This window comes from Peromyscus maniculatus, chromosome 22, assembly GCF_049852395.1.
Source record: "Peromyscus maniculatus bairdii isolate BWxNUB_F1_BW_parent chromosome 22, HU_Pman_BW_mat_3.1, whole genome shotgun sequence".
NCBI classification, from domain to species: Eukaryota; Metazoa; Chordata; class Mammalia; order Rodentia; family Cricetidae; genus Peromyscus; species Peromyscus maniculatus.
In genome coordinates, this window is record NC_134873.1 from 53,690,781 (window position 1) to 53,703,058 (window position 12,278).

The 12,278-nt window shown below is 45.4% G+C and overlaps 2 protein-coding genes across 6 annotated transcripts in view; one reads left to right on the plus strand and one right to left on the minus strand.

The window, feature by feature from the left end:
• The window catches only part of Slc3a1 (solute carrier family 3 member 1), a 30,975-nt gene extending 20,274 nt beyond the window's left edge, over positions 1-10,701 (plus strand). Inside the window, exons 7-10 of the mRNA XM_006986508.4 lie at positions 2,093-2,288; positions 6,265-6,432; positions 7,460-7,576; positions 10,057-10,701. Of these exons, the coding sequence (XP_006986570.1) occupies positions 2,093-2,288; positions 6,265-6,432; positions 7,460-7,576; positions 10,057-10,500 (925 nt within the window). The 3' untranslated portion in view covers positions 10,501-10,701. The remainder of the gene's footprint in view (positions 1-2,092; positions 2,289-6,264; positions 6,433-7,459; positions 7,577-10,056) is intronic.
• The window catches only part of Prepl (prolyl endopeptidase like), a 35,315-nt gene continuing 31,726 nt past the window's right edge, over positions 8,690-12,278 (minus strand). For all 5 annotated transcript variants that reach the window (XM_042267600.2, XM_006986504.4, XM_006986502.4 and 2 more), the window contains 2 exons: positions 11,526-11,599; positions 8,690-11,241 (listed from right to left, as the gene is read on the minus strand). In XM_042267600.2, coding sequence (XP_042123534.1) covers positions 11,152-11,241; positions 11,526-11,599 — 164 coding nt within the window. In that variant the 3' untranslated portion in view covers positions 8,690-11,151. The remainder of the gene's footprint in view (positions 11,242-11,525; positions 11,600-12,278) is intronic.

Genomic DNA, 12,278 nt, shown 5'->3' on the forward strand with positions numbered 1-12,278 from the left:
CTTTTCTTGTCTTTTCTTTTTTCTTTTTCTTTTCCTTTTTCTTTTTCTTTCTTTTTTTTTTTTTTGAGAAACAGTTTCTCTGTGTATCCCTGGCTGTCCTGGAACTCACTCTGTAGACCATGCTGGCCTCCAACTCACAGAGATCCGCCTGCCTCTGCCTCCCGAGTGCTGGGATTAAAGGTGTGCACGACTACCACCCAGGCATATTTTGAATTTCTAAGTTTGGATCACTAAGTTTACTCTTAGTAAGTAAAGTTCTATAGAAATATTCTAAGAATGTAAAAATCTTACAAAATTTGAGATACATCTAGTCTTAAGAATCTTGGATGGCCGGGCGGTGGTGGTACACCCCTTTAATCCCAGCACTCAGGAGGCAGAGGCAGGAGGATCTCTGTGAGTTCGAGGCCAGCCTGGTCTACAGAGTGAGTTCCAGGAAAGGCTCCAAAGCTACACAGAGAAATCCTGTCTCGGGGGAAAAAAAAAAAAAAAAAAAAAAAAAAAAAAGAATCTTGGATGAAGGATTCTTTGTATTTCTAAGTAGCTCATGAAACAGAATGATGGAGAGCAGCTAAAGAAGCCCCAGCCTCCCCAGCCTCCCCACCCTCCCCACCCTCCCCGCCCTTGGAGAAGGCAGTGGTGGCAGAGGTGGGGAATCCATTGGCACATGTAAGACCGTACCTCTATTAATGTGCCGCCTCAACCAGCTGGCGGCAGCTGATGGGGCCATGTCAGGTGTCTGTATGATCCTGAGTGGTTTTCAGAGTGCATATCGATAAAAAGGGGAGACCCTTTATTTGAAGGTATAGACTGGAATTCTAAGTGGACAGATGGAAATCTCTAAAGGTCTTCAAGATGTTAGAGTTTTAGTCGGGGGTAGAAAGCAGAGAACAGTGTTGATGGCGAACCGCATTCTGTGTTCGTGTTCTGCTCTCTGGAGAACCCTATCTAACGATGCATGATTATATTCACCACCACTCTTCCTCTTAACTCCCCCAGAATACCCTCTATACCCCACCCCAACTCTATGTCCTCTTTAAAAATAAATAACCCACTGAGTCCAGTTTATGCTGCTCACATACTCACATGTGTGAGACCATCTGCTGGAGTGTGGTCAACCTACCAGGGACCACGCCCTTAAAGAAAATGGACCGGTCCTCTCTCACTAGCCCATCTGTCAGTGACTTTTCAACTAGGTGTAGGAGGACTCAGGATGAGTCCTTTAGCTATCCAGTCTAGAGAGTTGACTGACTTGATCTTGTGTAGACAACCAGAGCCGCTAAGAGTATGTAAGTACAGCTGTCATATCTAGAAGGTGCTGTTTCACTTCAGTCCTCCAAGGCCTCTGGCTCTTCCAGTCTTCCCGTCCTTTCTTTCGCAAAGATCCCCGAGCCTTAAAGACAGGTGTCATGTGCATGTCCCCTTGGTGGCTGAACCTCCACGGACTCTGATTCTCTACATGTTGACCAGCAGTTTCTGTGCTGATGGCCACTGTATGAAGAAGAAGCTAAATGCTGAGGAGGTCTGAGATTGCCATGACCTATGATCATGGCAAGCCCTAAGCAGAGTTGTTCCCATTCTTTTGTCAGAGGCTGAAGACTAATAGGTTTTCTCCCCCACTCAACCCCCTACTCCCACCCTCATAATAGGCTTCTCTGCCAATGCAGTAAACCAGATCAAGCCAAATTGAAAAAGTATATCAACAGGTTTATTTGAGCAAAGCAACTCCTGGATGAGTTCTGCCGTCCTAGAGATAGAGGCTGGAGAAGCTGCATGCCTGAACTAAAGCAGAGAGATTATATAGATGGTAGGTGAGGGGTGAGGATGTGTCCGTCACAAGCTGGGTTTGTGCCCAACTATGGCCAAAAGCTGAGCACTTTAGGCAGGGACTTGGTGGCTGGCTACTTCAGGGGAGGAGGCTGCTGTAGCCACCAAGAATGTGGAACTGGCCTTTTTGGTGCCTTTTCTTTGTTTGGAGACTTTCTGAGTGGGCGGGGTCTGGCGAGAGAGATAGGAATGGGGCTTTCCAGATCATGCAGGGGTGAATTGGAGGTTCCAACTGAACAAAGATAAGAAAGTTTGCCAACTCTTCCAGGTTCATGGGGACTGAAGTCTCAGCAGAGAGCATCGAGAGGACCATGATGTACTACGGCTTGCCATTTGTCAAGGAAGCTGATTTTCCTTTTAACAATTACTTCACCACACTGGACAGTCTTTCTGGGCACACTGTATATGAAGTAATCACATCCTGGATGGAAAACATGCCAGAAGGAAAATGGCCCAATTGGATGGTAAGCTCGTGCACAGCACACAGCAATGCTTGCTGGACAGTCAGTCACCTCTAAAATGAGGTGCATATTTGTCCCTCGGTGACCTTACTCCTGGTGTGACTCTGTCCCTTTTCACTCCCACCTAGCTCCTTCCTGCTAGCCATTGGCCATTTAGCTCTTTATTAAACCAATGAACGCAGCACATCTTCACAGTGTCCCAAAAGACTATTCCATAGCATTCCATTTCATATTAAGGGTGAGGACCCAGCTAGCCAGGGTAGCACACGCCTTTAATCCCTGCACTCTGGTGGCTGATATAAGTAGATCTCTATTAATTCAAGGCCAGCCTGATCTACACAGAGACTTCTGGGCTGGCCAAGGTTACATAGGGAGACCCTATCTCAAAACAAACAAACAAACAAACAAACAAACAAACAACAAACAAACAAGAAGATCCACACAACCCTGGCTATAAGGGTCACTATTTTCCACCTTCCATGTCTTGTCCAGTAGAATGGTCTTCAGGGACAACGAGAGGTACAGATCTATTCCCTTCTATAATAAGGGCGTCTTGTGAAGGACCTGCCTGAGGCCCAGCCTCCTTTCCTGTCAGGTAACTCCAGCTGGTCCCAAATTTTCTGTGTTGCCAAGATGACTTTGAACTTCTAATCCTTCTGCTTCCACTCCCCAAGTACTGGGTGTAGGAGTGCACCGCCACGCCGGTTTTTCCCGGTGCCGGGGAAGGAATGCAGAGCTCCCAGGCTGCCAGCAAGCGCTCTAGCAGCAGCTGCAGCCACAGCCCTGGTCCTTGTTTTCAAACAAGATCAGCACGTCTTTTCCTCTGGAGATCTCTCCCCCGTGTGTGGTGCATGACGTGTCCCATGGGCCTCACAGACCTTGCTCGTCTTCCTCCATTCTTCTCTTTCTCAGTTTAGACCAACTCAGCCGGCCTGTCTGCCAGCTTCTGGTTCCCCTGGCAATTCAAATCTGTCCCGCTCTCAGGGATATTTCAGTCTCTATTATTGTGCTTTTCAACTCCAAACTTCCTATTTGGTTCTTTTCATAATTATCCATATTGCTATGTGTGAGACATGGTTCTCATGCTTGCCAAGTCTGCAGATACAGCTGAGGTTTCTCTTTTTATATTATTATTATATATTATAAAATTCACATATAAAACTAAAGACAATAACACTCTTTAAAATAACCTTTGATGGTAGTTTAGATTTTCTTTTTTCTTTTTCTAAGACAGGGTTTCTCTGTGTAGCCCTGGCTGTCCTGGAACTCACTCTGTAGACCAGGCTGGCCTCAAACTCACAGAGATCCACCTGCCTCTGCCTCCTGAGTGCTGGGATTAACATCGCTGCCTGGCTCAGTTTAATTTTTCTTAACCTCAGCAACATTTTCCATCAACTTTCCCCATATTTATGTTATGGGCTGTATTTTTGTTTCTCTGCATGTCTTCTACCTTTTATATATATTTATAAATATATATATTAACTGTTGTTCAGACCTGGATGTTTTTGGTAGTAGGTAAGGTAATTCTAGAAATCCTGTTTTCCTCCTTAGTGTCTATTGTCTCGTTCTTTGGTCCCTTTCTTAGATGAGTTCTGTAAAACCTGCTCTGTTTGTTGTGTGGCTAGGGACACCTCTGCTTTGTTATTCACTGGAGATTCTTTTCAAAGGTTTTCTTTTTCTTTAGTTTTTTAATTCTGTCTGTGTATGTCTGTCTGTTGTGCTTGTGATATGAGCACAGCGAGTGTGGTGGAGGCCAGAAGAGGGTGTTGAATCCCATGGAGTTTATGTTTACAGGGAAATATTAGTTGTCAAATTCAGGTCTTCTACAAGAACAGTATTGCTTTTAACCACGGGGCCATTTGTCTAGCCTTGGGGTGGGGTTTCTTTAGATGCACAGAACTGATGAGTCTTCCCGCCATTGCTGAGGGGTTCTTCATGGGCGGGGACAAGCATCCACCTCTAGCAGTCACCTTACAACCCTGCCTTAGCCTTTCCATTCTACTTGGGCAGAGCCTTAGGTCAGCTGAGAGCCTTCCCTGGACCGCTGTAGAAGCGCTTCATGCACACAGGCCTGTCCTTCAAGAGCTTCCCAGAGCCCCAGGATTCCATAGGGACATTTGCAGCCCTCTCTTGGGCAGCTCAATCCCCAGTTGCTTCTTCTTCTAGGCCTTGGGTTGGTCTCAGCTGGTGTAATGCCATGGCCATAGGAAGGCCAAATGTTGCCACAAGTGTTATGGGAATGAGACTCCTGTCTGCATAGTCAGTCCTGGGTCAGATTAGATAACTCTCAACCGAAAGTGTGCTGAGGCCCTTTGCACAGAGGCAGGTCCCGGACGATACATCGTCCATTGAACTATAAATCCCTGCCCAGGGCTCTTAGGCATCTGTTCTTTAGCTACTGGTGGTAGGGCTGTTGAGCATATCATGGGCTTGAAGAGAGGAAAAGTAGGAAAGTTAAAACACTACAGATATGAAGTGCTCATTCTGGTTTTTGCTGAATAAATTAATCTGGAATTGGCATTGTCCTTTGTTAATTTTAATTGCTCTGAAAAATGTGGAATTTTAGTTTTTGCCAATATTTTCCTTGTTTGGGAGATTTTTTTTTTTTTTTTTTAGTTGATTTGTCAGTGGTGCTGGAGATCGAACCCAGGACCTTATATATGCCAGGCTTGTGCTCTACCACTGAACCATATCCCCAGCTTTTGAGATCCTAATGCTGCCAGCTGGATGTGCCCTGATGTCACAGCTTTTCTGATGTCCTTGGAGGAGTTACATAAAGTACTTTGACAGTTTCTAGTGTCATGGGTGACTGGGATTGTCCTTGGTCTGTGGGATCAAGGCCATCTGTGCCCACTGCTTTGAACCACTCGGGGAAAGATGTTCTGCTTTCAACAGAACTTTCTGCAAAGGAAGAACTTACTGGGTGTCAGCCGACCTGAGAACGTTTGCTCAATAGCTTATGGCATTGAAAAGAATAGAAGAAGGAGACAATGTATGACTGAATTTTCTGGCCATAAAACTAGAAAAGCAGAGCCATGGGGTGGTGGCGCACACCTTTAATTCCAGGACCCAGGTGGCAGAGGCAGGCGGATCCCTGAGTTCGAGGCCAGCCTGGTCTATAAAGTAAGTTCCAGGACAGCCAGGGCTACACAGAGAAACCCTGTTTCAAAAAACAAAACAAAACAACAAAGTAGAAAAGTACTTTATAATGACTCCCAAAGATATAGTTATGGGGGTTACCTTAGCATGCCTAGGAGAGAAGAAAGATGGCCCTTTCCTGTGTTGTAGCAGTCAAGTTCATAGTCAAAAGCTGGCTGTCCGTCATACTGTAGCTTGACTGCTGCCCTTTCTCAAAGCTCCTTTCTTCATCTGTGAAGTTGTTGGCAGACTACTGTGAGGGGACAAGATCTGACCCAGGTGTGAACATGCTCTCTGTACAGCAGAGCACCTTGATCAGCATCTGCCCATTGGATCCAGCTGTGGGAAGAGTCCTCAGGTGCTTTCATGAGCAGAACACGTTCTGATATGTAACCGGAGTGTTCACCACATGGAAACTGAAGCAGATGCCATGGAGTGGTACTGCTTACTGGCTTGCTCCCCATGGCTTATTCAATTTTTCTTATAGAACCCAGGGCCACCAGTCCAGGGACGGCTCCACCCAGCATGATCTGGGCTTCCACCATCGGTCACTAATTAAGACAATGTTCTACAGCCAGATCTTATAGAGGCATTTTCTTAACTGAGGCTCCCTCCTCTTATGACTTTAGCTTGTGTCAAGTTGACGTAAGACGAGCCAGCACAGGAGCCATGATGAACAGTCAGTCGCACAGCAGGTGGTGGGCTCGGGACCCATGTCTGTGCATGCTGACACCAGCATTTTCACAGTGACTTTCTGCCTGGGGACTTTCTACTTCAAACAGGACAACTCTTTCATGAAGTTGTGTGTGGAGCTGTGGTCTTAAAACTATCTGCCTTTCAGACTGGTGGACCAGAGACTACCCGGCTGACCTCTCGCTTGGGCGATCAGTACGTCAACTCCATGAATATGCTTCTTTTCACACTCCCAGGAACACCCATTACTTACTATGGCGAAGAATTAGGGATGAGAGATATTTCCATTACAAATTTCAATGAAAGCTATGATACTGTAAGTATGGTACATTTTTAGCTACATGTCTACACTACTATTTCAGTTCTGAATGGCATGGTCTTTCTTTTTAAAACTAATTTAAAAATTGTAACTATTTAGTTGTGTAAGTGTTCTGTTTGCATGTATGCCTGCAGTGCAGGCCAGAAGAGGGCACCAGATCACATTGTTGATGGTTTTGAGTCACCATGTGGGTGCTGGGAATTGAACCCAGGTCCTCTGGAAGAGCAGCCAGTGCTCTCAACCCCTGAGCCATCTCCCTAGCCCCATGGTCACATTTTTTTCCCACTGTTGACAGTAAGGGTTATCAGCTCCCTTCCTGATTAGGTGGTTGAGGAGCTCACGGAAGCGGTGCCTTCTGAGTCACATGAGGAGCTTTTGGGTAGAACCAAGGACTCTGCAGATTGAGGCACAGGACAGTGACTTACTCTGCATATTATTCACTGTCCTCTCCCACAAGGAGGAATTCACCTCTGGTTTTGACCTGCTAGTGACGAGACCACAGCACTGCCTCGTCCTGTTACCATTGTGTGACTTTGTTTTTGTTGCTGGGTAGATGGCATCCTGATCTTTAATCTGTGCAGTTCCATTTCACTTGTGTGAGAGAGTTTCCTCCCAGCGGCTCACCGTGTGTGGGTGTTCACATGCAACAACCAGGGTGGGCGCAGGAGCATGCAGAAGTCAGGACCAGTCGGGTCTGGCAGCGTTCTTGACTGCCATCAGTCTACAGCAGGATGGGGTGACAGGAATTGCTAGTGGGATATTCTGAAATCCTTTTCTGTTTTCTTATAAAAGGCAGCAGATCCTAAATACACCTAAGTTCAGTTAGGAAAAGTGTGTTTCCATCGAGGAGATTGTTCGCTGTTTTCCCACTGAAAGCACAAAGCTGACCAATAGTGTATGTTAAGGCTTTTTCATCATGAAGGCCGGGCCTGCCGACGTCAGCTCAGAACTGAAGGGGTCCCTGGAGGTAGTCAGGAGGGTAATGACCTCATCACTGCTTTCTCTTTTTGGTCTGTTGACACAGAATACCCTTCTGTCAAAGTCACCGATGCAGTGGGACAACAGCTCAAATGCTGGGTTTTCTGAAGGCAACCACACCTGGCTGCCCACAAATTCTGATTACCACACTGTGAATGTGGAAGTAAGTATCCATGAAAATGTTATGTTGGGTCTAGAAATAAGAAATGCATTTCCACATGGATTCCCAAATCCCGGCCATGTGTAAAACCTCAACTAAGACTCTTGAAGTCTATCACAGACTAGTCTTGCAATTTTCAATTAGTAAGGAGCTTGGGAATTATGTTTTTGGTAAAATATGACCTAGTACACAGGGCCCCATATGAAGAGTCCTTCACAGAAATTCCTGTCTCTGAGAGTTCCCAGCTGTGACGGAAATTCTACAGTCTTTACAGCAAGCCTGGCTACCCTTTCTCTGGGACTTATTTTAAAGTGGTCACTAAGTTTTAAGGGATTGGAAACACATAAATGTGTACTTTCTCAAACACCAGAGGGCGGGAACTGCTTACTAACTGATTAATAGAAATCTCTTAAAAAGGAGAAATCCTTAGACAAAAGAATAATGTTATTATGAATAAAAGATAAAATGAGGTTTCAGAAGGATGCTAAAAAAGGTAGTCATATATATGAACGGGCTGAATTCATGTTAAAAAACGAAAATGTTCAGATTAGGTAAGACAAAAATGTAGATATGAGAGAGCTAAAATGGCACAAATAACTAACAATACTACAGGAATCTTGCAATTTAACTATCAAAAGAATGTTTACACTTTATGAAGTGTAAACATTTTTTACTTAGATATCTGCATCTCTGAATATTCATACATATGCAAATGATAAACATGCAAGGGTCTGTCTGCAGCACTGCTGACAAGAGCCGAAGTGTGAGAACTGACGTGTCTATCCAACAGAAAGCCGGGTCATTAGATCACGGGACTAAGATGTGGCTCTTAAGACAGACGCTAGCCGCACCGGTGAGAGAGCACTTGTACACGTTAGAACACGCGTAGGATGTGTGTCACCATCCGTGTAAACACCCACATATGCTCGCGGAGGCACAGGGTTCCCATTTCATGAGACCTATCGGAAGGAATGCAAGCAGCCATCATGTCCTGTCTGTCTCTGGAAGGGAACTGGGGGTGCCTGGAGAAACCTCTGCCTTGTAAATATTCTTAGTGCAACTCAAATTTATACTATGTGTATGCATCTCCTAGACCAAAAAACGACTTACAAAAGGCAGGCTTGGAAATATTTAATAGCAGACAAAATAGAATTCAATATGAAAAGCATTATATGAGAGAAATGCAATTTTCAGACAGTGAATAGTCCACCGAAAGTCACCAATCTTTATGCATGTTAACAGAAGCTTCAAAATATATCAGACAAGTACCTTGAGAGATGTAAAGAGAAACAGACAGGTCCACGGTTACAGCAAAAGAGTTCAAATGAAAGGAGATGGATAGAATAGCTCTGGGCCTCTCATGGGAGTGGCACGAAACCCCGATTCTCATGCATTATCTAAAGCTATGGAGAATGAGTAACACAGTGTGACGCACACACAGACCACAGTTACTTTGTACCTGATAAACAGAACAGACATTTTTAAACATCCATGAGATAGTCATTAAATACACATTATTAAGCATCTACCTGAAAACAACAACAACAACAACAACCACCGGCCCAGGAAACGTGGCTGGCTAGAGTGTAATGAATGAACATTATTATTATTATTATTATTATTGTGGATTTGGCAACAGCTCCGAACAATTTGGCATTATGCATTGAATGTCCATACTCTTTGACACAGTAATTATCTGTCTGATAATCTATCTTAAATAAATAATATAAAACATGGGAGGAGGGGATTGAAAATGTAAGAAAATACTAGAAGTGCAGATGTTTAAAAGGGAATGGAATTATGGTAAAATATTCTGCCAGCATATTACCAGCCATCACAATGACATCTGTAACAGAAAAACAAACGCTTATGAGGAGAAAAAAAAAAAAAAAGAAAGAAAGAAAAGAACAGCATTAAATTAGGTATGTTTTGTGTAGCTGCAAAATAAACCCAAACCTTTAAAGGCCAAAAAGACTTTCTGTGGCTGGGGCGGGTGCGGCGGGGCGGGGCGGGGCGGGGCAGCAAGAAAGCAAGTGTAGACTTCTGTATCTTAGGTTCTGCAGTTTTGCAGTGCCCTTCCCATCACCAGGGATCTGAGTCCACGTCTGCGGGACCCATAATCTCTGCACCCACAGTGCCCTTCACGGGAACCACGACGTCCAAACGCACTGGACGCTTTCTGCTTCCAGGCATCTGGCAGTTACAGCACAGCACAGTGACTTCATTCCAGCAGGTTCAATGTCCTAAAGTGGAGTCAGATTTGGCTTCTGCAGCAACTCTAAGAAGTGGGAGCATTGTGCATACTGAAATGACTCCCCGACAAGCAGAAAACACAAACTATTTAGAAGTGCTTTATAACTGGGCAGTGATTTACTTATTTGGGCAGTTATTTTAAAGGGCAAATGGAAGCAAGTTTTTTGGGGGGTGGTGGTGGTGGAGGTAATTCTTAAAACATTTATGTGACTATTCTTTTAAAAAAACAGGTCCAAAAGGCCCAGGCGAGTTCAGCCTTGAGACTTTATCAGGATTTAAGTCTACTACGTGCCAAAGAACTGCTGCTCAGCAGGGGCTGGTTTTGCCTTCTGAGGGACGACAGTCACTCTGTTGTGTATACAAGAGAGATGGACGGCATAGACAGAGTCTTCATTGTGGTCCTGAATTTTGGAGAATCATCAACTCTGCTAAATCTACAGGAAATCATTTCAGATCTTCCTACAAAACTGAGAATAAGATTAAGTACCAATTCGGCCTCCAAAGGCAGTGTCGTTGATACACATGCCATTTCTCTGGAGAAGGGCGAAGGACTCATCTTGGAACACAGCATGAAGACTCTCCTCCATCACCAAGCAGCTTTCAGAGACAAATGCTTTGTTTCCAATCACGCATGCTATTCGAGCACACTGGACATTCTGTACAGCCTGTGTTAGGACTCTCCATTCACGAGATGGCCACCCTGCCTCCAGGATGTCTTAACATACACACATTAATACATACACACAGCGTGAGGCTCAATAGGCCTCATGAGTGGCCATCAGTTCTTAAATTTCTGTAGCACAAATGCAAGGGTTTTAGGGAGGATTCTCAAGTGTTTGAAAGAACAATAAAGCGTTGAAAAGATTATTCCCAAATTCTAAAGCATTTGAATCTGAAGAATGCTATTCTTTTCTTTACAGCGGAGCTGTGGGCGTCGCCAGGTGACTCACAGCCAGTGTCTAAAAGTATTTACTAGTGAAGAGGAAGGACACTGATTTGTAAACTGGTCAAAGAAAGTTCTATTCATAGGCATGAAGCTGTTCTGATTGGAAGGGAGGCCTGGCGGTCTCCTGCCCAGGCCTTCTGGCTCCTTCTCCACATCCTACTATGGAGCACGGCCGAAAACTACTTCCCAGGCTAGGGGTATGTGCTGGTGTGAACGGGACAAGTGAGAAGTACATTAAGCAAAATTTACACGAAGAAACAACTTTAAAAAACTTATGTAATAACTTAAAAAAAAAAAAAAATCTCACTTTTGCTAACCCAACTGGAAATAAGACATTATTACTTCCATGTGTTTCCAGTTCCCAGCTGAAGGCAGCATTTCAGAATTTTAGGTATTTCTTGAGATCCTCGAATGCATTGGTGCTGTCAAGTCCAAGCTCCTCATACAGGAATTTCATCTGGGCTGTGATCTAAAAGAAACATCTGAGGTTAGACAGAATCCCAGGGTTCCCCAGGCTGTCCTCGTCCAGGCTAACCCGAGTCTGCTCCAGGACCCAACCATCTCTTAGCAGGCTCCCTCACTGGTACCCGGAGCCCCAGAGCAGGCCCCCTCCCGCTCCCCCATGCCCCTGGCCTGCCATCTGTGCCGCCCGCAGCTCTGCCAGAAACCCTGCCCTGACCACCGGAAACCGCGCACGCAATAATACATCTACCGCCGAGGACTCTGTCCATGCACAGGGGATGGACAGCATACCTTTTTGTGAGAATCCTCAATCACGTGGTTCCCTCCAGGCTGAATATCTAAAATAATGTTGGGAGGTTGATAGCCTGAAAGAGTTAACAGAAAAGCGATCAGATGGTCAGGAAACTGAGACCCATACTGCCCTCTCCTTTTGAGTACTTCACTCAAATAGCAGAGGGACAAAGACCAAAGCCATCATCACTGCCACCAAAGAGATGATGGCGAGGGGCAGAAGGCCAATGTCTATACCAGGGGAAGCAGGACACCTGATGGCCAAGGAAGCTGGGTGCCTGCCTGGACTGGCACACAGAGAGGGCTGGGACCTGTGACCTATTGGGGGAGGTCAGTGGCTGTGACCTGGGGGGGGGGGTCAGTGGCTGTGACCTGGGGTTGGGGGGTCAGTGGCTGTGACCTGGGGTGGAGGGGGGTCAGTGGCTGTGACCTAGGAGGGCGTCATTGCTCTGTGGAACCTGAGAGTTTAGGACCCTGGAAACAGCAGCTATAGCAGTGGAGAGTGAGAACTGGAGCTGGGCACAGGCAGACTTAGAGGCGGCCCTCCCAATTCCAAACTCAGAATGTCTTCCTGGGCAGTTTTAAGGCAAAAAGAGGAGTTGTTTCTACTGACTTTTTTATCTTTGATTTTTATTTGTATGTGGTTGTGTGAGCTTATGTACCCCACAGGCATGGAAGATCCTCTGGAGCAGAAAAGGCACCAGATCCCCTGGAACTGGAGTTACAGACAGTTGTGAGCTGCCATGTGGGTGC